At 46.2% G+C, this 27,934-nt stretch overlaps 1 protein-coding gene across 1 annotated transcript in view; it reads right to left on the bottom strand.

Moving 5' to 3' along the window:
* The window catches only part of MIPEP (mitochondrial intermediate peptidase), an 84,500-nt gene that overhangs the window by 25,678 nt on the left and 30,888 nt on the right, over nt 1-27,934 (bottom strand). The window contains exons 14-16 of the mRNA XM_081551054.1: nt 27,448-27,557; nt 15,330-15,404; nt 12,690-12,809 (exon numbers count right to left, since the gene is read on the bottom strand). Coding sequence (XP_081407180.1) covers nt 12,690-12,809; nt 15,330-15,404; nt 27,448-27,557 — 305 coding nt within the window. The remainder of the gene's footprint in view (nt 1-12,689; nt 12,810-15,329; nt 15,405-27,447; nt 27,558-27,934) is intronic.

Below are 27,934 nucleotides of genomic sequence, written 5' to 3'. Positions count from 1 at the left end.
AGCCAGAAATATTCCACTGAAACCATGGACACAACCAGGGTGTTCAACGTCTCCAGTGTTATTTGGCGTGATTTTAAAAGTTCAAGCCACTCAATCTACAAATTCAGTGCAATTCCTGTCAAATTACCAATGGCATTTTTTCACAGAACTAGAACAACAACAAAAAGTCAAAATTTGTTAAGGACACATAAAAGACACTGAATAGCCAAAGCAATCTTGAAAAAGAAAAATGGACCTGGAGGAATCAGATTTCCTGACTTCAGACTATACTACAAAGCTATAGTCATCAGCTGGTACAAAAACAGAAATATAGATCAATGGAACAGGATAGAAGGACCCTGAAATAATCCCAAGCACCAATGGTCAATTAATCCATGACCAAGGAGGCAAGACTACACAATGTTGGAAAGACAGTCTCTTAAACAAATAGTACTGGGAAAACTGGACAGCCACATGTAAAAAAACGAAATGAGATCATCCCTTAACTCTGTACACAAGAATAAGCTCAGTTCAGTTCAGTTCAGTCACTCAGTCGTGTCCGACTCTTTGCGACCCCATGAGTTGCAGCACGCCAGGCCTCTCTGTCCATCACCAACTCCTGGAGTCTACCCAAACCCATGTCCATCGAGTCAGTGATGCCATCCAACCATCTCATCCTCTGTCGTCCTCTTCTCCTCCTGCCCCCAATCCTACCCAGCATTAGGGTCTTTTCCAATGAGTCAACTCTTCGCATAAGGTGGCCAAAGTTTTGGAGTTTCAGCTTCAACATCAGTCCTTCCAATGAACACCCAGGATTGACCTCCTTTAGGATGGATTGATTGGATCTCCTTGCAGTCCAAGGGACTCTCAAGAGTCTTCTCCAACACCACAGTTCAAAAGCACCAATTCTTCAGCGCTCAGCTTTCTTCACTGTCCAACTCTCACATCCATATATGACCACTGGAAAAACCATAGCCTTGACTAGACGGACTTTTGTTGGCAAAGTAATGTCTCTGCTTTTAAATATGCTATCTAGGTTGGCCATAACCTTCCTTCCAAGGAGTAAGCGTCTTTTAATTTCATGGCTGCAATCACCATCAGCAGTGATTTTGGAGCCCAAAAAAATAAAGTCTGACACTGTTTCCACTGTTTCCCCATCTATTTGCCACGAAGTGATGGGACCAGATGCTATGATCTTAGTTTTCTGAATGTTGAGCTTTAAGCCAACTTTTTCACTCTCCTCTTTCACTTTCATCAAGAGGCTCTTTAGTTCTTCATCACTTTCTGCCATAAGGGTGGTGTCATCTGCATATCTGAGGTTATTGATATTTCTCCCGGCAATCTTGATTCCATCTTGTGTTTCTTCCAGCCCAGCATCTCTCATGATGTACTCTGCATATAAGTTAAATAAGCAGGGTGACAATATACAGCCTTGACGTACTCCTTTTCCTATTTGGAACCAGTCTGTTGTTCCATGTCCAGTTCTAACTGTTGCTTCCTGACCTGCATACAGGTTTCTCAAGAGACAGGTCAGATGGTCTGGTATTCCCATCTCTTTCAGAATTTTCCACAGTTTATTGTGATCCACACAGTCAAAGGTTTTGGCATAGTCAATAAAGCAGAAATAGATGTTTTTCTGGAACTCTCTTGCTTTTTCGATGAATAAGCTCAAAATAGATTAAAGACCTAAACACAAGAGTAGACACTATAAAACTCCTAGAGGAAAACATAGAAAGAACACTCTGACATAAAATAACAGCAACATCTTTTTTTTGATCCATCTCCCAGAATAATGGAAATAAAAACAAAAATAAATGGGACCTACTCAAACTCAAAAGTTTTTGCACAGTAAACAATAAACAAAACAAAAAAGACAACCCACAAATTGGGAGAAAATATTTGCAATTTTATGTGACCAATAAAGGATTATTCTCCAAAATTTACAAATAGCTCAAGACACTTAACAGCATCAAAAACAAACAACCCACTCAAAAAAATGAGCACAAGTCCTTAACAGACATTTCTCCTAAGAAGACATACAAATGGCCAAGAGGCACATGAAAAGATGTTCAACATCAATAATTATTAGAGAAATACAAATAAAAACTATGAGATATTGCCTTACACCAGCCAGAATGGCCATCATCAAAAAATGCACAAGCAACAAATGCTGGAGAGGGTGTGGGGAGAAGGGAACACCCTCCACTGCGGGTGGGAATGTAAACTGGTGCAGCCACTGGAGAGAGCAGTGCGGAGGTTCCTTAAAAAACTAAAAACAGAGCTCCCACACGCCCCTGCAGTCCCACTCCTGGGCATATATCCAGAGAAAAACACGATCCAAAAGGATACGTGCACTCCAGTGTTCACTGCAGCACTGCTTACAATAGCCAGGACGTGGAAGCAACCTAAGTGTCCATCAGCAGAGGAATGGATAAAAATACAATGGAATACTACTCCGCCATAAAAAAGAATGAAATAATGCCATTTGCAGCAACATGAATGAACCCAGAGATCATCATACTGAGTGAAGTCAGAGGAGAACTATCATATGACATCCCTTATATATGGAATCTAAAAAGAAATGATACAAATGAACTTACTTACAAAACTAAAACAGACTCACAGACTTAGAGAACCAACTTATAGGTGCAGGGAAGGTGGGAAGAGGAAGGGAGAGTTGGGGAGTTTGGAAAGGTCATGTACACACTGCTATATTGAAAGTGGATAATCAACAAAGACCTCCTGTACAGCACATGGAACTCTGCTCAACATTATGTGGCAGCCTGGTTGGGAGGGGGGTATGGAGGAGAATAGATACATGTTTATGTACTGCTAAGTCCCTTTGCTGTCCACCCGAAACTATTGACAATATTGATTGGCTCTACCCCAATACAAAATAAAAAATTAAAAAAGTTCAAGCTACTGGACTAGTGAAGGACACGAGGGTCACAGAAATGTTGAAAAGGGGGAGCAAAAATATTACATATGTTGTGAGGTTTCATACATGTGTGTAAGTATGTATTTATACAGAGAGAGTGGTATCTAGAAACCTTTACAATCCCGTGAACATGCATCAAGGACAGCAAGACGTTCATTAAAAATGTTAGCCACAACATCAACGCACTAACGTAAAAATAACTTTCTGTGTGCCGATGATAAAGACCTAAAAAAGGGGGGAAGGGGCAGTAAGAGAGGCACTCACAAGAGCAAGAAAAAAGCCCATACAACAACAGGAGGACATTAACAAGATGTATGGGGCACTTCTGAGAGGAAGACCATAAATAAACATGGTGTGATAGGAACAGGCAGATCCACGGAGGAAAAGTGGAGCAAGGCACCTGTGTATAAATAAATAAATAAATAAATAAAAATAAGAAAAAAACCACAAAAAACAAAAACCCTCACCAATGATTATCCAGCCTTGGCAGGAGCCCTGAAAAGGAAACTTAGACACAAATCTTAGCATCTCACAAAGCAGACGTTTTCAAATCAGAGGGGCAAGTGGGTTGATAAAAAAACCGGTTAGAAAAAGTAAAGCTGGTTCCAAATCTGGCGACTTACACCACCAGAAACTTAAACAGAGATTTAAAAGCAACAAACAAGACCACAGAAGTGCTAGAAGGAAATATGTGGAGGCCCATGGATGAGAAGTGCCTCTACACTTGTGGAAAGAGGTTCCATCCTCCAGTGAGAGGGGGAGAACTACGTGACCTGGGGGTTCCCCACCCCCGGACAGGCCCAGAGCAGGGGAGACCGCCTGCAAACCCTCCACACCTTCTGATTTCTGGTTACGTGCACCTATGACATCCTCAAATGTAGTTAATGCAAGATTAGCATCAACTAACCTAACTCACCCAGAGGCTTCTTACAGGGCTGGTGCTGCCCCCTGAGACCCCAGGGCACAGGTAAAAGGCCACCAGGAACAGCCCTTGGGACCCCGAGCTCCCTGCATCCTTCCAAGGCTCACCATGGACGAGAATCCACTTGGACAATCACCAGGGCGAAAGCTTCTGGAAACAAACATCCTCAAATCTAAGACACGTGTATCATTTAAACAGAGTCTACTTGGTGAAGAAGAAATGAGTATCCTGGGTTTTTATTTCACTTGACCTAGCCTATGTGAATCTGCAGTCAAAAAAAATTTAAAAAGCATAGCATTATTCATGAAAACCAAGATGAGAATGAAAGTTGGTGACTTGGCTCCAAGGACTATGTTAAAAAAACAACCGGGTAAGTCATATGACTTCCTCATGTTTTAGATCAGTGAACTCTAGAGCTGCAGCTGTCCCACAAACTGAAACCATATAAATTTTTAGCAAATGAGTCAATCTTGAGATTAAAGTTTCAATTTATAACACTTCTATGTTTTAGTTACAAAGTCATAAATAAATCTAGCATGACAGAGAAGGTAAATATTTTCTCAGTTGTTTATGCAACCAAAGAGGAAAGGAATTTAACATGCAATTAACCACTTAGGTTTTTCTAGATAGGCACCATATGGTCTTTCTATTTAAGAGAAAAAAAATAAATATTGTTTTGTTTAATCTAACATGTGCTTAGCAACGTCAAGTACTCCAAACTATGCCACCTGGGCATGCCTTCACCTCCCAGGAGACTGTTCTCGTTTGTTCAAGAGCCAAGACATAAGAATAGGAGGAAACGTGACTGCTTCCCCAGGGAAGAAAGTAAACAGGAGAAAGGAGGATTTCTAGCAAACAGTTGAAGCTAGATTCTCTGGAAAGGGACTGATGAAATTTTAACCACCCTGGGGTCTAGTTCTACTGTTTTAATAGACAGTATTTTTTTTTTTTTAACACACTGAAAGAAAGAAACCTTTATGCCATTCCCTGAGCCAACATCTGAGTGTGAGGGAAGAAGAACATACAAAAGCTCCCACGTGATCAAGCTCTCTTATCAGGCTTCCTTTAAAAATAACGGATGGGAAAATATCTGCCATTTTAATCTAGATGGTAGAAATCGTTTAATAGACACATTTGTTTATCTTAGTGTTTTATCAGTTAATTTAAAATTAGAACTTTTCAAGTAAAACCATCAACCCTGGACGCCACATAAAGGCAGTGTGCTATGATATGATTTTATACAAAGTAAACTAAACTTGTGACATCTCCGATGAAAACCTCTGAAAGATATATTTAAAATTAAAGGTATAAAAACCTAATCTTCATCTGCTTGAATGCACAAATGTCAGATATCTACAGTAATTTCTATAGTTCAGTTCAGTTGCTCAGTCGTGTCCAACTCTTGGCAACCCCATGGACTGCAGCACGCCAGGCCTCCCTGTCCATCACCAACTCCCGGAGTTTACTCAAACTCACGTCCATCGAGTCGGTGATGCCATCCAACCATCTCATCCTCTGTTGTCCCCTTCTCCTCCTGCCTTCAATCTTTCCCAGCATCAGGGTCTTTTCAAATGAGTCAGTTCTTCCCATCAGGTGGCCGAAGTATTGGAGTTTCAGTTTCAGCATCAGTACTTCCAATGAATATTCAGGACTGATCTCCTTTAGGATGGGCTGGTTGGATTTCCTTGCTGTCCAAGGGACCCTCAAGAGTCTTCTCCAACACCACAGTTCAAAAGCATCAATTCTTTGGTGCTCAGCTTTCTTTATAGTCCAACTTTCACATCCATATATGACTACTGGAAAAGCTATGGCTTTGACTAGATGGATCTTTTTTGGCAAAGTAACATCTCTGCTTTTTAATATGCTGTCTAGGTTGGTCATAAGTTTTCTTCCAAGGAGTAAGTGTCTTTTAATTTCATGGCTGCAATCACCATCTGCAGTGATTTTGGAGCACCCCCCCCCAAAAAAAAACCTGTTTCCACTGTTTCCCCAACTATTTGCCATGAAGTGATGGGACTGGATGCCATGATCTTAGTTTTCTGAATGTTGAGTTTTAAGCCAACTTTTTCACTCTCCTCTTTCACTTTCATCAAGAGGCTCTTTAGTTCTTCTTCACTTTCTGCCGTAAGTGTGGTGTCATCTGTATATCTGAGGTAATTGATATATCTCCCGCCAGTCTTGATTCCAGCTTATGTTTCATCCAGTCCAGCATTTCTCATGATGCACTCTGCATATAAGTTAAATAAGCAGGGTGGCAATATATAGCCTTGTACTCCTTTCCCGATTTGGAACCAGTCTGTTGTTCCATGTCCAGTTCTAACTGTTGCTTCCTGATCTGCATACAGATTTCTCAGGAGGCAGGTCAGGTGGTTTGGTATTCCCATCACTTGAAGAATTTTCCACAGTTTGTTGTGATCCACACAGTCAAAGGCTTTGGCATAGTCAATAAAACAGAAGTAGATGATTTTCTGGAACTCTCTTGCTTTTTCTATGATCGAACGGATGTTGGCAATTTGATCTCTGGTTCCTCTGCCTTTTCTAAAACCAGCTTGAACATCTGGAAGTTCACAGTTCATGTACTTGTTGAAGCCTGGCTTGGAGAATTTTGAGCACTACTTTGCTACTTTGCTAGCATGTGAGATGGGTGCAATTGTGTGGTAGTTTGAGCATTCTTTGGCATTGCCTTTTTTTGGGATTGGAATGAAAACTGATCTTTTCCAGTCCTGTGGCCACTGCTGAGGTTTCCAGATTTGCTGGCATATTGAGTGCAGCACTTTCACGGCATCATCTTTCAGGATTTAAATAGCTCAACTGGAATTCCATCACCTCCACTAGCTCTGTTCATAGTGATGCTTCCGAGGGCCCACTTGACTTCACATTCCAGGATGTCTGGCTCTAGGTGAGTGATCACACCATTGTGATTAACTGGGTCATGAAGATCTTTTTTGTATAGTTCTTCTGTGTATTCTTGCCACCTCTTCTTGGTATCTTTTGCTTCTGTTAGGTCTATACCATTTCTGCCCTTTATCGAGCCCATCTTTGCAGGAAATGTTTCCTTGTTATCTCTAATTTTCTTGAAGAGATCTCTAGTCTTTCCCATTCTATTGTTTTCTGCTATTTCTTTGCATTGATCACTGAGGAAGGCTTTCTTATCTCTCCTCGCTATTCTTTGCAACTCTGCATTCAAATGAGTATATCTTTCCTTTTCTCCTCTGCCTTTCGCTTCTCTTCTTTTCACAGCTATTTGTAAGGCCTCCTCAGACAACCATTTTGCCTTTTTGTACTTTTTTTTCCTTGGGGATGGTCTTGATCACTGCCTTCTGTACAATGTCACGAACCTCCATCCACAGTTCTTTAGGCACTCTATCAGATCTAATCCCTTGAATCTTTTCTCACTTTCACTGTATAATCGTAAGGGATTTGATTTAGGTCATACCTGAATGGTCCAGTGGTTTTCCCTACTTTCTTCAATTTCAGTCTGCATTTGGCAATAAGCAGTTCATGATCTGAGCCACAGTCAGCTCCTGGGTCTTGTTTTTGCTGACTGTATACAGATTCTCCTTCTTTGGTTGCAAAGAATATAATCAATCTGATTTCAGTATTGACCATCTGGTGATGTCCATGTGTAGAGTTTCCTCTTGTGCTGTTTGAAGAGGGTGCTTGCTATGACCAGTGTGTTCTCTTGGCAGAACTCTACTAGCCTTTGCTCTGCTTCATTCTGTACTCCAAGGCCAAATTTGCCTGTTACTCCAGGTATTTCTTGACTTCCTACTTTTGCATTCCAATCCCCTATAATGAAAAGGACACCTTTTTTGGGTGTTAGTTCTAGAAGGTCTCGTAGGTCTTCATAGAATCGTTCAACTTCAACTTCTTCAGCATTACCGGTCGGGGCATAGACTTGAATTACTGCAATATTGAATGGTTTGCCTTGGAAATGAACAGAGATTATTCTGTCGTTTTTGAGACTGCATCCAAATACTGCATTTCAGTCTCTTTTGTTGACTATGATGGCTACTCCATTTCTTCTAAGGAATTCTTGCCCACAGTAATAGATATAATGGTCATCTGAGTTAAATTCACCCATTTCAGTCCATTTTACTTCGCGGATTCCTAAAATGTCGATGTTCATTCTTGCTATCTCCTGTTTGACCACTTCCAATTTGCCTTGATTCATGGACCTAACATTCCAAGTTCCTATGCAATATTGCTCTTTACAGCCTCGGACTTTACTTCTATCACCAGTCACATCCACAACTGGGTACTGTTTTTGCTTTGGCTCCATCCCATCATTCTTTCTGGAGTTATTTCTCCACTGATCTCCAGTAGCATATTGGGCACCTACTGACCTGGGGAGTTCATCTTTCAGTGTCATACCTTTTTGTCTTTTCATGCTGTCCATGGGGTTCTCAAGGCAAGAATACTGAAGTGGTTTGCCATTCCCTTCTCCAGCGGACCACGTTTTGTCAGAACTCTCCACCATGACCCGTCCATCTTGGGTGGTCCTACAGGGCATGGCTCATAGTTTCATTGAGTTAGACAAGGCTGTGGTCCATGTGATCAGATTGGTTAGTTTCCTGTCATTATGGTTTTCAGTCTGTCTGCCCTCTGATGGAGAAGGATTTCTATACACTCTCACATATCTATTTTGGAGAAAGAAGTTCTTCAAAAGTGATATCAAGTGAACAAGACAGCAAACAAGCTCTAGTGGAAACACAGCCCCAATGGCGGGAGCAGGGGCATCGTCTCCATGCAGGTGTGCCTGTGACCTTCCTCCTGAGACTCGAAAACCAAGCAGAGCACAACCCTGCACGCAAGCACACAAGGCCGGTGCACCCACCCTCTCTACTTGCCGCCCGCTGCGGCTGGCCCCGGCTCTGCGTGGTCAGGGGGCCTGAAGGAGAGCTGGCCGGGGAGAGCACGCTGGATAGAGGCCGGCTCACGGCTGGCCACACTCCACCCTCGACCTATGGACTGGCGGCTCTGCTCCTTTGCACTTAGAACCACAATGGCAGCGACACAGGTTAAGAATCTGCTCGAAACTTGAGCAGCTTCCAGACAGGAAGCCCTCAGGTCCCGTGTGACTCATCTGCTGCGAGTGTACCTACTGTGAACACACATCCATGGTAAATGTCCTACAAGCAACGCTCCAAGCTACCTAACCCTAAAAAGAGAGTAGGTGCTACTCTCTAGTAGTAGAAATGGAACAGAAAGCACATTTAAAATCTCAGTTTTTTCTGGTACGTGACAAAAGCTGTTTCAACGAGAAGACAGGCTGACAGGCTGGGCCATCTCACACGTCCCCCATCTCACCCAGCAGGCTCTCCGCTCACAGCATCCTCTGTGTGGGCGCACGCCTCCCTCTCCTACACGGCTCCCCGTCCCTGCCTCCTGGCCTGCAGCCCCAGGTCCCACGGCTGCTCACAGGCATCGTCCAGTCAGCCTGAACTGGCCCCCCACACCAATCCCCACACTGCACCCCTCCTCCCAACAGCCCCTTCCAACACAGGGAGCACCCCTCCCAGCTTACACAGCACCAGCGCCCAATGGGGTCTGTCCGCCCAGCCCACCCCCAGGCTCACAGGCACCTTCCACGCTGGTCCTCAGCCCACCGGCTCCCTCTGCCCGCCAGCAATGCAGTCCCCACACGGGAACAACTTCCCTGTGGGTTGCCCAAGCCCATTCTTTACCTCACATGCTGCAGCCAAAACAGCCCATTCCCACTTCGAGGCATGGGCTGCACACCAAGAACGCCCTTCCATATTCTGTTGAGTGACCCGTTTACCAACCTCACGGCTACTGATCAGTTTAAGTGAGAAAACATTCCTAAGACTTCGGTGCGCCCCTCCTTGCTCCAGGGGTAAGACTACCTGAATTTGGGGCTCACTATTCACTTCTCTTTATACTTCTACTGGTCTCGGCAGCTGGGACTTGAGACCACACTTTCTCTGAGGTCCATAAAGGAGTTGAGCCTCTGGATTACTTTCACAGATGACATCATACTGCAGTCAACGCCAGGCACTGTCCTCACAGACGACGTCACATCCCAGTCAACACCGGGCACCGTCCTCAGAGATGACATCACACCATGGTCAATACCAGGCACCGTCCTCACAGACAAGGCCACACTCCGGGCAACACCAGACAGTGGCGAACAGCGAGAAGCACAGACAATATCTGTGGTTCGTGTGTGCCTGAGTCGGCTCTGAACTCGCTCTGCTCCTCATCTCCATCAACCCCAAGGTCACTCTAGGTGGCACAGCACACGTCCAGCCTCTTGCACATTCACAGCACTTTAAAAAATATTTCTTTTCCAAATGGTACATTTTGTCACGTTTTTTTTAAACCACGATAGCAATTTAGAAAGGAAAAATTCTTTTTCCAGTTACAATGCTGAAAACCTCTATGCCAATCTGTAGCTCCTCACTGGTTTTCACCCAGTTCTTGAACAGACGACTCAGGCCCTCATGCAGTGGACACAGTCTTCTGTGCCGTATGCACGACACCAGAGTTCAAGCAGGAACAGAAAGGAGCGCTCAGGAAGACTCTTTCTCCCAAATTTAGGCCTCTGCTCCTCACATCTAGGTCTTTAACTCACTTTACTTTAGTGTGCAGAAGGGGACAGATCCAGCTTTCATCTCTTCCTGGTGGACGATCTATTGGGACGGCACCGCTGAAACTGAGCAGTCCCTTCTCGCCCTCACAGTGGCAAGGCTGTTGGCTGGTGGTCAGGAGGCCGTAAATGCACCGAGCCTGCCTGCAGCACTGGGCTCAGCTCCACCATTCTGTGCCCCCGCACCCCTACAGCATCGCTACCCGGGCCTAAATCCCCCAGCTTCCTGGGTAGTGGTCCCGACTGGACAAGCCCACCCTTCTGCCGCTGTTCTTGAGCCATCGGCTTCCACAGGAGATCACAGTCAGCCCATTAGGGTCAAGCCAACAAGTGAGGACATTACATTAAGCGTATAGATTGGAGAAAAATCAGTATTTTTATATCAGATCTTTCATTCTATAAATATGGTTCAGTCCTTCATTTATTTAGCATACTGAAATTAAACACAACGTACTTTTGAACAAGGTGCTTTGGGGGCATCCCTGGTGGGCTCGGTGGTGAAGAGTACACCTGCCACGCAGGTTCGATCCTGGATCCATGAAGAGCCCACGCACCACAGCTACCGAGCCTGTGCTCTAGAGCCCACGCGCCCCAGAGCCTGTGTTCACAGGAGAAGCCACTGCACTGAGAAGCCTGTGCACTGCAACCAGAAAAAGCCCACAGCAACAAAGACCTAGCACCCCTCCCAAAAACACCGGGCACTGTCCTCATAGACGAGGCGATCTTTCCTTCTGTAAATATCAAAAAATCAAAACTGGACAGACCAGTTTTGATAGACACTTTCTACTTCTTCTTGCTGTAATACTATATTTACAGTTTTTTGGTTTGTTGCTGGTAAACAGAGATGGGTTAAATTTTTATAAATTACTTATCCAAAAAAGGTGCTAACTTTTGCTATCCAAGTACACAATAGTACACAGCGCTAGAACAATAAATTTTATATGTGTACACACACATACACTGAAACAATAAATTATATATATGTGTGTACACACACACAGTGGTGTGACCAGCACTGTATACCTCAAACATGTCATGAAGCTTCTAAGACAATCAAATGCTGCAGATGGGAGCCTCATGAAGACGAAACCTCCAGTGACTCTGCTTGTCTGGTAAAGATGAGAACTCCCTCCCCACCCCTCCCACCCCTCCACCCCCAGTTGGAGCGTGAGGACGGGAAGATCTAGTGGTCAGTCACAGTTTCCTGACTAACGCAAACTCTCAGTGCAACACATGCTCGCACTCAACCCTGGAACAAATGGAACCACACTTATTTGGCATTTTCCAGTTTACAGAGCAATTTCCAACGAGCTCTCTCTCTGAGAGGGCGAAGCTGGAGCTTCTGGCGGTCACCACGTCACCTGGACAGGGCTGTCTGCCTGAGAGCAAGACAACTCCGGAGAAAAGAGATGAGACACGAAAGGAGGAGAAACCTTCTATCACCACCATGTAGGAAATCATTCGACCCGGCTAACCAGCAACCAAGCTGACCAACCCCTGCACCTTGCAGTCATGGGACTCGACACACACTCCTTCTGCTGAAGCCACTAGGAGTTGGGCTCCCACTGCTTGCCCTGCAGCCCCGACTGGTACGAACACGCCAGTCTCATGCCAGGGCCCTGGGCACTCCTCCCCTACCCCAGCTTCCTAAGGAACCCGGGAGATGAGAACTCATGGCCACTGGGCTGGGTCTGAGCCCCAGCAGCATCGCTCACCCCTACATGCTCTCAGACAAGACAGGTCACGTGCATGAGCCTCAGATGCGCCCCCAAAGGTGGGGAAGCCATCCCATTCACGGGGCTGCTGGGAGAGTCGGGAGTTGTGGGCCAAACAGTCCTCAGTGAACAGGAGCAACATGCCTGCTCTCCACAAGAGCACGAACCACACCCCTCCAACCCCTGCCACCAGCGTGGATTCTCTCTGCAGTGACAATGGTTGGGGAGCAAGCATTGACATCATCTTACATCAGTATTTTTCTCATCATAGAAAAATAACGAAAAAAAAAAACCCACAGATGAACTCCAGTGGCCTTTTTCACCCCCACCTTCCCAAGAGGAATGCTGCTGGCAGGAGGACAATGAGCATGTGTCAAAGACAGCTGAGGGCCAGAAGTGGCCAGGCATTCCCAGCACCCGCCCCCCAGGAAGCCTCCACGCCAAGCAGAGCCGTTCAGTTTTATAGCCCCCCACTCAACACCTACGCCCGTCCAATGGCACACACAGGGCACACGCCAGACTCACAGTGTTGGGGACGTAGGGCAGGCCGTAGAAGCGCTCCTGGGTGTCCCTGAGGATGTCTGTGGTCGAGCTCTGGAGCGGGTGCTTCCCGTGGTAGATCTGGTCCAGGGCGGCGTAGAAGACCTGAGGGGTGCAGGCGCCATTCAGTCTGGGCACTGTGTGCGTCCGCCACATGGCAGCCGAACTGTGAGGGGCGCACAGCACGGCAGTCAGGGGCCACAGAGGGGCACGCACTCATCAGTGTCGTGGACTGAGGGTATTCTGCATGTCATACCACATCAGTGATGAAAAGGGATGCTCTCAACCTCCTCACGATTAAGAATATAAAAAACTCCTGAACCCTGTCTATAAGGTACTTTTTGTATAGTATAGCAAATTAAAGTTGTGACTGCAAAACTCTACATAGTTTTGGAAACATATATATAGTTGGAAACATGAAAATTTCTGTTTGGCTTCTTCCTGGAATCCTGATATAATTAAATGAGAGAAATGACAGGGTGAGGACCTATTTTGGTGACGAGAGGTGGCGGGGCGGGGCGGGTGAGGGAGGAAGAAGTGGCTGTCACAAAGGATGGAGGAGCAGCTGCAGGAGTGTCTGGGGCCAGGACCAGGCCGACCCAACCCTGGGGTCCGGGCACACAGGACGCAGCTGCCGGGCGGGGCCACCCTGGCTTAAGGAGGTAACCAGTAGGGAAGGCTCGCTTCCCACCAGGAGAGGACAGAGGCCACTGAAACCCAATAGGAGAACAGAGCCAAACTGCTGCTTTGTTTACCAAGTTCTGAAAACTAAATTTTGTACAAAAAATCTAAAGTGCTTTTTCTCCGCAACATTTAACTTGAATATTAAACATTGATGGAAGTTTACCTGAAGCAAACAAGTAGAAAATGTTTTATTTTCAAAGGAAAAAAATCCTGTCATGCAATTATGCTTCTTTCTCATTCAAAATTGGAATCTGCAGAGAATGTGCAGCTGTTGATCTAAAAGCAGTGAGGATCAGTTTGGATAAAAGAAAAAAGCTAAATGACCTCTAACTTCTGGCTTCATCTAGCTATAGAATTATGGCTCTAAATTATAAAGTCAAGTTTAAACCTTCCCTGGAAAAACACAGACATTTCTTAAAGATAAATATTGCTTTGCTCTAACTGGCAACTTAAACATATACTATATACAGCTCTTTCCATTCCATATTCTATGAAGAGTAACAATGCACAGAGAGACTCAGAGGGGCCCACATTACTGATCCACATCCATATTCCAACTGAATAAACCATTAGAAATTGAGATTCTTAAATTCTAACTTCAACTGCGGTGGGTTTTTCTGGCCCAATCTACAAACAAATTGGAATTCAAAAGTTTTGTTTCTTCAATTATGTCTTTCACAAACGAAAAGATATAAGCATGTGGGGGGCCTGTCCCCACTGCTCAGGGACAGACAGGGGACAAGAAATCAGCGGAAGGCCCTCAGGGCAGGGACTTCTTCCCCTCCTCCTCCTCCAGCCCTCAGCAGCCCTCCTCTTCCTCTCTCTTCTTGTTCTTTCTGGAGGATGGGAGATTGTACAAAATGTTGGTTTTCTTTTTTAAAAGAAAATCACTGGAACAAGTGTTGCAAAGGAGGCCAGGACGCTGCCTTTTAAAAGGCTGGATACCCACGACAGACACATGTAAATCAAAAAGACTGTTGCCAAGCAACGTTAACCTTTCAAATAATTCAGAAATCTTTTTCCAAATAGATATGATACAGACACTGAATAATGTAAATTCATGGTTTCGTCTATAGCAACAGCATCTTCACTGAAATGTATATTTTAAGGTAAAAAAAAAATAGAGCTCATTCATTACTTTCTAGGGACTGGATTTGACACAACTATAAAGCAATTCAATAGTGACGACACTTTTAAGTAGGTAACTGGATCATTATAGAGTGAATATTGCCTGAGATTAAAGAAGGGTGTTTTGGTTGTGTTCACATAACTCTCAAGATCTGATGAAGAGGGAGAATTCTAGAAACAATCTCAAAAATTACAAACACCCAAGGCATCTGGGATCATGCAGACCTGACATCCAAACGGTTTACAGAGTGTCTCCAGTCTTTATCTGGAAACTTGCAACACTGGCTTCAAACTTGATAAAAAAAAACCTAACAGTTCTTACTGTTGAAACTTCTCATCTAAAAACACACATTTTTAAGAAAAACACAAAGTGAGGGAATTTATGGCAGTCCAGCAGGGCTCTGTACTTTCACAGCCACAGGCTTGGGTACAATTCCTGGTCAGGGAACCTAGATCCCGCAAGCTGCATGGTATAGCCAACAAAAATCAATAAATCACAGTAAAAAGAGATACAGAGTGAACAAAGAGATCTAACTTGGTTTGCTGAAATGCACCATTCAGGAGAAGTCACATAACTTTTCCATGCTTTGATTTTCCACTGAAATTGGGAAATAACCTTATTTGACTACCACTTCCTAAGGACAGTTGGAGGACCAAATGAGTCAAGGTCAATCAAGTTCTTTGAACTCAGATGAAAGATCTTTTGGAAGCATAATTACTATAATAAATGGGTAGCACTGGCAAGAATTTCAAGTCATACGTTTATTCTGAATAACAACCCTGGAAAACTTCAGAACAAAGGCACACACCCACCTGAAGCTGCATGTCCACTGCGGCACAGACCTTTTTAGACTCACAAAGACGAGACACCATATTTCTGGGCAGCGACTGAAAAAACAGAATATATGCATGTGAGTCAATTGCATAATAAATCATTACACTATGAACTTTTGAGGCAGAAAAGTTAAAAATAACATCTAATTAAAAAAACAGAACTCCATTACGGTTTAAAAATAACAACTCTAAAATATTTTTGTGGACAAAATAAAGGATGAATACACTCCACTGAATTTCAAAAATTCATAACTGTCAAGTAGACATTTGTATATGAAAATATAGGATTGTAGGGAAATAAAACATTGGCACTGATCTTTAAAAATCTAGTTAAAACCTTAGGAAAAGCTACTGCTTTTTCTGTTCCTGTGTTAGCAATGAAAGCCCGCTCAAGTGCTCCATTGACCTTTAAGAGCATATGGAGAAGACTCTTGAGAGTCCCTTGGACTGCAAGGAGATCCAACCAGTCCATCCTAAAGGAAATCAGTCCTGAATATTCATTGGAAGGACTGATGCTGAAGCTCCAGTACTTTGGCCACCTGATGGGAAGAACTGACTCATTTGAAAAGACCCTGATGCTGGGAAAGATTGAAGGCAGGAGGAGAAGGGGACGACAGAGGACGAGATGGTTGGATGGCATCACTGACTCAATGGACATGAGTTTGAGTCAATTCTGGGAGTTGGTGATGGACAGGGAAGCCTGGTATGCTGCAGTCCATGGGGTTGCAAAAAGTCGGACACAACTGAGCGACTGAACTGAACTGAATGACTGACAACAGGAATCAAAGATGACAAAGCCAAGGGATAAGTCCCAGTCTGTGGAGCTTGCCAGTACTGGAGCTGAACTGACAGCCCAACAAATAACCACAATAATGAACTGTGTCTTTTTTTATTTTCCAACCTGCAAGAATTGCAGGGCTTGGAAACTCAGTATAATTAATGTCCCTACACAATTTAGGGCATCCTCTTGGGGCCTAGTTAGGGCTTGTCATGTAACATGGCATATTCTCTTAGAAATAAACAAGTAATAGTTGAAGAAGTAGTTTGGTCAACTAGTCTACTTTAAAATCACCAATACTGGTGTTTATTGAAGACAGCTGCTATTTTATACAACTCTATTTATAATCTAAATTAAATTAAAAGCCCTTCTAAAGAGAAACAAATTATGTAAGAGACTTGTGGCAGGGGAGCAGGCCCCGCCCTGCGTGCATGCATGTGTGCACACATGTGTGTGCACACTGTATCTCTACATCCATATAGGTCTCTCTCCAGGGCCCAGGGCAGGACTGGCCCACAGCGGACACTCAGGACACACCTCAGGAGAGGTGAACAAACACGAGTACAGCCGTGACTGCTGCAGGGCGGGGTGAAGGTTCAGCCAGCCAGGCCGCTCTCTTCTCTTTCCACTTGGCCACAAGAACAACAAACCAGCTGAAAAAGGCAATTTTCAAGAGTGAAGACGAAGCCTGGGGGGAAGCTTCAGAGTGTAACTTCGGTGCAAGGAAAAGTCCTGGGTCTTCCCAATCTAAGCCACGAGTTTCCTCCAACAGCGTCTTAATATATTGAGGTTTAGTGAAGTCAGACATGCTAGCAGCTTGCATCGGGAAGCTCCAGTCTCTTGACTCTTCCTTTATATCATGTGGATGGGACTGCTGCTGTACTTGGGTTTCTCATGCTTCACAAAGCTTTAATGGTCATATTTTCATATTAAAAAAGCAGTCCATGAGGAAGGGCGGCATTTCCTCATCCATCAACAAACAATGGAAACTCCTGCGGGCAAGCACGGCTTCCAGCCTGAGGGACAGAAGGCGGGGGGTGCGGACCGCGTGTGGAGTCCCGGCAGATCACCTCCTGTGCGTGGAGTGGAAACGGGAGCCACATGGGCTCCGGGAAGGAAACCGAGCGCAGGGGTCATGGCCTCCACGTGGAGCAGCCTGATGGGACACAGGGCAGAGTGGGACCCGCGACACAAACAGGCGAGAGGCGGGCGAGAGGGTTGGGGTTAGGGCAACCCTCATTTGTTTCAATAATTCAATATGAATTCCTCCACAGTTATCTTTGTCCTTTGTTATTTAAAAATAATAGCCCTTGATTTCTGAAGAACTGAGATCCGGCTTTGCGTGACTACGACAGTGTCAACGCAGTCAGCGCCAAGGCTGGGTGTTCACCGAGACCCCAGGGTCTACAGGGGCCGAGTTCCTTCAGGAACATCTTCCTCCAAATGCATGGCTCAGACGTATGTTCCGGAGCCCCAGGGTGACCACAGCGCACTAAGCCATCACAGAGTGATCGGCCGCTTCTTGGAAACACATCCACACCAGGGTCAGAACCTGCATTTTAACAGATCCCGGGTATTTCATGCACATTACAGCGTGACATGATCTGACTCAGAAAACAATCATCACGATGATCTGACAAACCAAGGTGAAGGTGAGCGAAATGAAACCGTCTGGACCTTACAAGCAGGAGAACCACCGTGGGAAAGGAGCCTGGAGTGAGGCAGGGGCGGCCGCACTGGGGCCAGTGTCTTCCGTGGCTGCGTGTTTGTTTCTGATGGCAGGCACGGCTCTGGGTGTCCTGCTTTCTCACTCGTAAGATGAGGATTAAAAAAAAAAGCCACTGCAAAAAATGACTAACAATTCAGTAAGTGAAAAGTGAAAGTCCCTCTGTCATGTCCAACCTTCTGTAACCCCATGGACTGTATAGTCCATGGAATTCTCCAGGCCAGAATACTGAAGCGGGTAGCCTTTCCCTTCTCCAGGGGATCTTCCCAACCCAGGGATCGAACCCAGGTCTCCCTCACTGCAGGCAGATTCTTTACCAGCTGAGCTAGAAGGGAAGCCCAAGAATACTGGAGTGGGTAGCCTATCTCTTCTCGAGCGGATCTTCCTGACCCAGGAATTGAACCAGGGTCTCCTGCATTGCAGGTGGATTCTTTACCAACTGAGCTATCAGGGAAGCCCGATGATTCAGGAGGTAACAGCTATTCAATCAACTGGTGAAAAGTGTGGACCAACTGGAAGAACTCAGTCCTTCCAGGCAGTTCGGGTGTCTTCTAAACACTGCCAAAGGGAACCACACAGGCGGGCCCGGCGGCCTCAGGGGGATGCCCCCTCTTCCCACTTCAGTGTCCAGGCCTGGATGACAGCATCCTGGCTGCACAGAGCCCACGGGCCCCTGTGAGCGAAGAGGCTGCTCGCTTGCACTTTGGGAATGAACAGAGCTGCACCATCTGCGCCCGCACACAGGAATAGGAATATGAAAATAGTACTCGATTTCCCATTACATTCAGACAGCACATTTTGGGGTAAGATTCTGCAATAGTGTCAGAAGTGCAAGCATGCTGGCAGACTCGGCATGACTTGTGTCCTCTGGATGGTCCCCCGTGAGCCTGCCTTGTAAGCACGAAGCCTCATAAATCTGCCAGGTATCTTCACTCACTTGAAAGCTCGCTGGTCCGTCACATTACAAGTTCTGGCATCAAATTCTTACAGAGCCAAGTCACTGCGATAAAGTATCTGGCTTATCTATGAGCATTTAGAAAACGTATTATGATAGAAGCTGCATAATATTCAAAGTGAAGATGTCCTCTGCACAAACCCTTGTTTTCCTACCACCGACGACCCCTGGGAACATGCTGGGTCTAAAGACACAGGCATGTTGAGGCACGGGCACTCCCAAACAGGAACAGGCCTCCAAGCAGCCGGCTGAGCACCAAGGGCGCCGCCCAGAGTCGGCAGCCTCCACTGCGCAGCCCGTTCCCAGCTCCGCGCCCCAACCTCGGCACGTGTCTACGGCCGGGAAACGAGCCGATGCAGCGTCTCAAGCTGCCCGCTTTGCTGTCAGTAATCCTCTGATGGCACAGCATCAGTGCAGCCAAGACACTGCCGAGGCCCAAAGAGACTAAGTCTCAGCTCCAAACCCAGAGCAAAGGGCATCACCTCTTACTTGAATTCACTGTTTTCTGACAAACCGAGGTGATACACGAGGAGAGAAACTTGAGAAATGCTTACACAGTGTCAGCAACAGCACAAACACCCACTGCAGCCACGTGACCCTCACAGAGTCTGCGAGTCAACATAAAACACTGTGACATGCGAGAGTCTAGCTTCCATTTTTTTCTAAAAAAAATCCCAATTATAGCTTGTTTTCAGTTTGCATGTATTATTAAATTTGACTAGAATTTCTGATGTGAGTAGGGAGCTATCAGTTTTTAGTTTTCTGTTTATTTTATATAAAAGAGCAGACAAGTCTCAGATGAGCGCTGACTGACCCAGGCCACGTGCGCATGGCAGTGGGCCCGGGGTCAGGCCCGTCTCTGCCCTCTGGTTCAATGCCCTCGTCTAGACATACCTGAGAAGCATTAACGCTGAAAAGAAGAAACGTTTCAAAACAACTTAACTTGCCAAAAGGAATCCAGTTCTGACTGCTCTATAATTTTTACCTTCAGTCCTTGTTCACTTCTCCTGGGAGGATGACAGGAGAAGATTTATTACAAGGCAGTGTGACTCCCTGGAAACAGATCTGAGGCAGTTTTAGCCTCGGGCTGACTCTCAAACGAAGGCAACAGGCTCGGGCTCGTGATGACGCAACACACGACAGGCCACAGTCAAAGCACCGGACCTGCACTCTGAGGAACACAATGGAAGGGCCTGGTATTTGTGAGACATGCTGTGTAAGAAGCACAAACCATTTCCGACGACATGAAGCGATTTTTAACTAGGGAAAACTGGAAAAAGAAAACACCCACAATGTTATCATACTGGTTTTACTATTACTGTGAGACCTCTGAAAAACTGCTTAACCTCAGTTTCCACAAAGCATGGATAAACTACGTACCACCTACTTCACACATTGCTGGATAAATTAAATAAGAAAAAAAACACAAAATAATGTTAATTTCTATTATTTACTGCTTGATAAATATTTTGTGAGAAAGATAACTAGAGCAAGAAACGTTTCAGTGCAGCTAACGGACAAAATTATGGAAAAAGTGTAGCTCTTGAATTGACAACATCTCTGGTGATCAGTAATATGGCTGGCGGTTACAAAGCGACCAGAAAAGAAAGAAGACACTCTAAGACAAGAGGCAGTATGAAGATCAAGAGGCTAACAGCTGAGGAAGAAAGGAATCGTTCAACTTTATTTATCCAACAAAATATTCCCAAGTAGAGCAAAAGTCAATGAAATTACTTGTAGGGCACTGACATTACTCTGTGTACACCAAAATGCCGGACACATGTCATTATACATTTGTCCAGACCCACAGAACAGACACCGTGGACTCGGGGAGATGGTGACATGTCTGGGTAGGTTCATCCCGCCTCTCCGCAACTCCCACCCCATGGAGATGCTGACCACGACAGGGAGGCTGTGCATGAGTGGGGACAGGGGTGGCAAGTCTGTACATGTTCCCCTCAATTTTGCTGTGAACCTAAAACTGCTTTAAATAAAGTCTCAACAATTAAAAATAAATGAGACAAAACGCAGAGGAAAAATGATATAACGAGCATCCTCATGGAAGCCTTCCTTCCATCTCTCAATCTTTTGCTAGGTCATAAAAGTTAGCTGTCAAAAATTTAAACAACACAACTGAAAGGATAACTTAACAGAAGGGCATGAAACCCCAAGCGCAACAATTAAAAAATATACAGTGTCCTCAAGCACAAACAAAACATTTCAGAAACTGATGACAAACTGGACCATAAAATAAGTATCAACAAAATGCAAAAATCAATACCAGTTGCACTAATCAGATATCAATAATAAAAAGACTGGGCTTCCCAGGTAGCTCAGTGGTGAAGAACTCGCCTGCCAATGCAGGAGACACAAAGATGTGGGTTTGATCCCTGGATCAGGAAGATCCCCAGGAGAAGGAAATGCCAGCCCACTCCAGTATTACTGCCTGGAGAATCCCATGGACAGGGGAGCCCAGCGGGTTGCAGTCTGTGGGGTCGCAAAGAGTCGAACAAAACTGGGCACAGACACAACAACAACAACAACAACCTCCTCTGCAAAGATTTAAAAAATTTAAACTACACTTTGAAATAACCCAAAGGGGAAATTACAGTGGAAATTAGCAACATTAGAAATATTTTGTATGAAAATCATGACATGCAGCTAAAGCACTGCATCACATAGTTTAAATTTACAGCATTAAAGTGTAAACTCATGTCAGATAAAATCGAAACCCAATCAGCTAAGTGTCCACCTTAAGAAACTGGAGGAAGAAGGGAGAGAATAATCATAAAAACAGAAAAAGTAACTGAAACAAATAAGACAGGGAGCATAAACAAGGTGAGTGTGAGCTCTCGGTAAAGACTCCTGATCCTAACACTGACACAACCTTCTGCAAGATTAACAGAGGAGAAAACGAGAAGAGAGTATCAGGAATGAGGCGGACAGAAGCCCAGGACCTGAAGCATCAAAGAGGCTGTAAATAACTTTATGCCAATAAACTCGAAAATTTGGATTGACGGATACATTTCTGGAAAATTACAAGTTAGCAAAGCTTACTTCAGAATTAAAGAAGGCCAAAGAGTCCTGTGACTATGAAGGAAATCAGTCATTTAAGAAATCTTCCCACAGAGAAAATGACAGACCCTGAACAGTTTTATAGATGAATTCTGACCAAGTTTCAAGAAACAGATTATTACTATTTCATAAAAGCGCCCGTAAGGAGGAGGAGGAGCTCTGCAGCCCATCTTATGAAACGGGATCTACTTAATGCCCACACCACGAGAGTGAGAGGACCCAGAAAACCACAAGCCAACCCCTCACCAGCCCAGACGCAGAAGATCCTCCAGACACAAAACACGAGCAAACCAAAGCCAGCGCTGTGTTACAAGAAATGAGTAACAGTAAGTTAGGACCAATGTCATCCAGTCCTAGCATGCGTGTTCAAATAAATAAGTTAGGACCAATGTCACCCAGTCCTGGCATGTGAAGGGGGCCTAGCATTAACAGCAACATTCACGACTTAACTAGATAAATGGAAGAAAACCACCCAATTACCTCAAAAGATGCAGACAAATGCAGTAACTGTTGGGCTTCCCTCGTGGCTTGGTGGTAGAGAACCCGCCTGCCAACACAGGAGATGTGGGTTCGATCCCTGATCCGGGAAGATCCCACAGGCCACGGAGCAAATAAGCCTGTGGGCCACAACCACTGAGCCTGTGCTCCAGAGCCTGGGAACCCCAACTACTGAGCCCACGCACCCGGAGCCCGTGCCCCACAACTAGAGAAGCCACCGCAGTGAGAAGCCCACGCACTGCAAGGAGAGAGGAGCGGAGCCCTCCTCGCCACAACCAGAGAAAAGCCCACACAGCAACGAGAACCTAGCACAGCCAAAAATAAACCAACAAAATTATTTTTTGAAAAAGGTTCCACCAGAAAAGGCAAAGCAAAAAAAAAATACTTTCAGAGGCATCTCCTTTCCAATCATTTTCAAGAAGAATCCACTGAGCTGAAATCAGCTTTGTTTCCCTCTACCGCTCCAGGTTATACTTTTTCTGAGACACAGGGCAGTTCTATCCTGCTCCTCTACGTGGTGTCCTTCAAACACTCTATGGCAGACTGCAGCTTCTTCTTCTGGTCTAAAACCGGATTCTTAGATCATTCCTAACAGGAAGGTTCTCAATTTTACACGAAGTGGCAGCCTCTTCTCAGGGTGCTTTCTAGGTCACCTACGTACCTGTCATCCCACGAGGAACAGAAGAGCCCCCGTAGCCTGAGATGCACTGAGGGGTGCTGGGGGGAGGGAGAGCAGGCAGAGGGGGTCAGGGGAGGGGCAGGCCCTGCAGAGGGGGCGGTGCGCTGCCAGGCTGCAGGGACAAGGACCCGTCTGCCCTCACTCCGGCTCCTGGCACGGAGTGTGTAAACCCTGGGGACTACCGAGCGGGGAGTGAGGGGGCGTCCGGGATTCACAATGAGTCCCTTCACCGGCGGGGCAGCAAGGCTATGCTCACGACGACCAGACTGCAGCCATGACACCAACGGCTCCAGCCTGAGCAGCACTGACCTCTGGCTTCACGATTCTAAGACCCGGCCTCAAGCGCGGGAGGAGCACTGCTTCTCCTACCAGTCTGAGGGCATCAGAGTAACTGCAGCTTGTTCTGCCTGCCTGTGAGCAGAAAACTAACACTGTTAGTAAGGAGAAGCTCCAGCCTCATCTCCACTCTGAGAGGACAGCGCCCTGGGTCAGCGTGAGACATTACAGAGGATGGACCCCGGCCCTGGTCCTGCAGAAACAATGCCAACGGACAGGGGGCCTGTAGGCAGTTTCCCGCAGGCAGCCCTTGTGGCAGAGCTCTCTCAAGGGGCACCATGCCCTGTTCCTGCAGCAAAGCTACCCTGTAGCTCACCTCCAGCCCCAGCGCACCTTTCCAATCTTTGGATTACACAATGCCTCCCCTAACCTGCTGCTTCTTTCCTTAAAGAAGGGGAAATGAAGAACAAGGAACAGACGGACGACCAGATCACTTCCCCTTCAGAAGCCTCGTGAGCAAAGACTGTGTGAACAGACAGCATCTAAAGAGAGATGGAGAGGAGTCCATCAGTCTGCACACAGGGGCGGGAGCGGGGCTGGCTATGACTCTGACCCCTACCTCAAAGATTAACTGAGATCACTCCCATCCCTCCTTTTAGAAACCCTCACGGCTGAGCAGACTCTCCAGACGGGGTTCTGGGTCAGGAGTCCGCCTTCCCCTAGGCTGCTGCCTCCTGAATAAAGCAACCTTCCATTCCCACCAGCATGTCTGTCTGAGCGGCGAGCAGCCGAACCAACTGCAGCCGAAAGACGGAAGCAACGCAGGTGTCCATCAGCAGAAGAAAGGCTGAATAAAACGTGGTCCATCCACAAAGATGGCAACCCAGCCTTAAAAAGGAAAGCCGTTCCGACACAGGCCACCCCTGAAATGAAACTTGCAGACGCCGTGCTAAATGAGATAAACTACAAGAGACAAACGCTGCATGATCCACTTTGGTGAGGTCCCCAGAAGAGTCGGACTCACGGAGACAGAGCAGAGTGGCAGCTGACAGGGCTGGGGAGGGGAGAAGAGACGCAGTGTCTGATGCGCACAGAGCCCCAGCTCTGCAGGACAGACAACGTCCGGGGTGGGGGAGGTGGTTGGTGGTAAGAGGGGAGCACGGCACCTGGGCGCACTGACCCCGGAACATCACTGACACGCAGTTAACCTGGCATGTTTTACCTTCTGTGCATTTTACCAGGATGGAAAGGAGCTGTGTGTGGAGATGCCTAAGGGAGGACAGAGCCGTGCTTCCAGACAAGCAGGCTGTTCACAGATAACCTTGCGCTCACTGGCAGCACCTGGAAGGGGTCAGGCTGCAGGCCACAGCCAACAAGCATGGAGAGGAAAGACACACCCCAGCTCCTCAGACACCACAGGCCCTGCAACACAGCCTACGGGCACCAAGATTGGAGGAGCTTCCTCCAGACACTGAGCCGCATCGGGTTCATCACGTCTAAAAACCTGGACCCTTTCATATGAACTGCTACCAAGTCTGTATTTCTGCGCTATCGGTTTTAAGATTAATTTGAAACAAGCCCTGCTGCAGCCCTGACACTGTCAAGACAGTCTGAACCTTGAATGAGCACCCCTGGGGTTTGCTTCCTCTGGCAGCTGTGAGGCACCTGCAGACCTGAGAGGCATACTTCTAATTCCTCGACCACAGGAACCAGCTGGCTCTGGGATGTTGAGTTCAGATAAAAGACTGGGAGGGGTTAATAAGTCACGGAGATGTTACCCCGATTCTGAGAGCCTCCGGACTGCACCAGATGGCCAGCAGGGAGACCAGAGGGGCAGGAAGTGAAGGACAAAGATGCGCCCGGAAGAGCACTTCATGTTATTTATCTACAAAGACCTAGATTTGGGGGAATGAACTCCTGCCCTTGGGAGAGACCTGCCCTCGGAATGAAAACATCCAGCCACTTGCTGTTTAATCAGTGACAGGAAGAGCAAGGCCCCCGTGCACCTGTGCCCTGTGCCTCTGGCAGGCTCTCCCATCTCCACGGAATCACAGAATGGTTTCCTGCCGTGGATACTGTGTCTGTGACCCCTCAGCCCGTTGGGCGTCCCTCCTGAGTCTGAGCCTGGAATTAATCCAGAGCAGCTTGCTGCTTTCCTCCAGTCTCACCTCTGAAGAGGAGTGGTGGGCTTCATACTCTTTTCTTGAAGCAATCTTGTTCAAAAATGGTTCTTCTGACTGAATAATTCAGGATTAAAATAGGAACTTTTCAGGGATGGTACACCACCCTCCAAGCAGGGGTTCCAGCCCTTCTTTGTTTTCCTGATTGTTCTGGAAAGGGACAACAGTAATTGTAAACTCATTATCTGTGGTGAATTTCAGCCTTACTCTGAAGGGTCCTCAGACAGCTCCTTTCCTGCTGCCCTTGTTTTCTTAGATACCTCTGCATGGCTCTCAGAGGCCACCTCTAGTCTCCCCACCCTTCACCGGCCACCCCCACACTACTGTCCCTCAGTGTCCACCGAGTTGGGCTTCAGGGAGGAGCACAGTCAGGTCTCCTCCCCATTTCCAGGCCCCAGTGTGGAGCCAGGGTGGAGCCCTGCCATGCGAGGGGCTACGTGCATCTGTGTTTTTGGCTGAGTTTACATAATCCCCAGTGCAACTCTTTGCAGGCTGATGAACAGGTAGCTGACTGGATTACTAATCCTTCTATTTCGTCCTTTTAACAAACTCAAATAGATTATGATAGAGAGTAACTCAGGGTAGCTCTCCAGAATTCAGCCATTATCCTACACTAATAACAGATACAATCAAGTACAAAGAATAGATACGGCCAACTACATCATGCATCCAGAGATATAACTGGAAAGAGAAGTCACAAACAAAAATGGCTTGGGCCCTTTTACTGATTCTGCTCGGTCCTTCAATTTCTTTTGTGTTTGGCACAATTCTAAATGCTGAGGATTCTACAAGTAAAGACCTATAGTAAATTTTAAATGAAAAAAAAAAATTAGGATTTGAGAGGCTCTCCTGTGAGCATAGATGCTTAGCTTTGCTATGTAAAGATTTGCTACCTGGGTCTTACATCTTTTTGTCAAACAACTGAGTTTCAAATCCAATGGACTTATCATCTTTTTTCCTAATTCATTTCATTATTTTAACTATGTTGCCTGTTACATAATATATAAAGTGCAATAGATATATTTTAAAAAGTCAAAATAAATAAATGCTGAGGATTCAAAGATGAACATGACTGTACCCGGGCACTCAGGGAGGTGCAGACTGAGGGGAAACACCACCTAATGAAACAGTGCGTCATCAAAGCCCTGAGAGGACAGGGACACGCAGGCAGGAAACACACAATGCTGACAGTCAGCTTAGAGCTAACTCACTGCAGAGCACGGCTCCCTTAACCCTACTCTACAGAAGTAAAATCTCTAACATGACAAGGTGCTGGTTAAACCTGTCCCTGGTAGCTCGGTGGGAAACAATCCACCTGCCAACACAGGAGATGCAGGAAAGGCAAGTTCAATTTCTGGGTAGGAAAGATCCCCTGGAGAAGGAAACGGCAACCCACTCCAGTATTCTTGCCTGGAGAATCCCATGGACGGAGGAGTCTGGTGGGCTACAGAGGAGTTGCAAGAGTTGGACACAACTTAGCAACTAGATGACAACAACTCAAACTTAAGGGATTTTCAGACTTGGCCTCATACAGACGCTAACTAAACGTGGAAATATGACATCACAGTTTACGAAACAACCGATTCAGACCAAGAAACAAATGCTCAGAAGCAGAAAGGGCAGGAACAGCAGAAGTTCTCTGATGTAGCAATGAGGCTCCATGGACAGCGTGTCCCCTTTGGACACAGGACGCAGCGCCTTCTGAGGGGGATGGTGTGTGGACCAGACACAACACTCCTGGTGCACGACAAGGGCAGCTGCCTGTCCCCCTCACGGCACAATAGCGACAAATGAAGGGAGCAAGTCAGGAAACAGGAGGAGGAGGCTGGTTTGGAGAAGATTCTGAAGAGGCAGCAAGCATTCCGCGCCAGCCGGCAGGTCCTGGGAGCCGCCCCCACCACGCCCGAGAACACGCACGCGTCAGCCCTACCTGGCCCGTCTGATAGTGTCGGGCGAACTGGTGAACCACCCGGTAATCGTTGGCAAAATACTCCATCAGGATAGACGGGACCTCGGCGAAGTCTGTGGGGCACCTGGTCCCTGGAAGGGGTGAGAGGAGAGGTCGGCAGGAACCGTGGCAGCGCGTCAGTGTCACCACAGGCACTCGTTCACATTTTTATTTGTACTTCTGATGAACTGCGATAGTCTTTAATTCATTAAATCAGTATTTTACTTCTATAAAATTATTGCACATATTTGCAGGAAAGTTTGTACTCATCTCATACATTTTCCCATGTATCAGAAGTAAAACAAAATATTTGCACAGCTGGGTAAAGCACTTGTAAAGCAACGGCTCACACCCTCTACAAACAAAACTGTCTTCAGCTCCGCCAGGCTACACCTGACACACAAATTACAACATTCTTACAATGAACGTGTTCTAATTTAATGCACTGAATTCCACCACCAAAGGCCAG

Source organism: Giraffa tippelskirchi, chromosome 12 (genome assembly GCF_054371585.1).
Source record: "Giraffa tippelskirchi isolate mGirTip1 chromosome 12, T2T-mGirTip1v1.2.pri, whole genome shotgun sequence".
Taxonomy (NCBI): Eukaryota; Metazoa; Chordata; class Mammalia; order Artiodactyla; family Giraffidae; genus Giraffa; species Giraffa tippelskirchi.
This window is presented reverse-complemented; position numbering and strand designations above follow the sequence as displayed.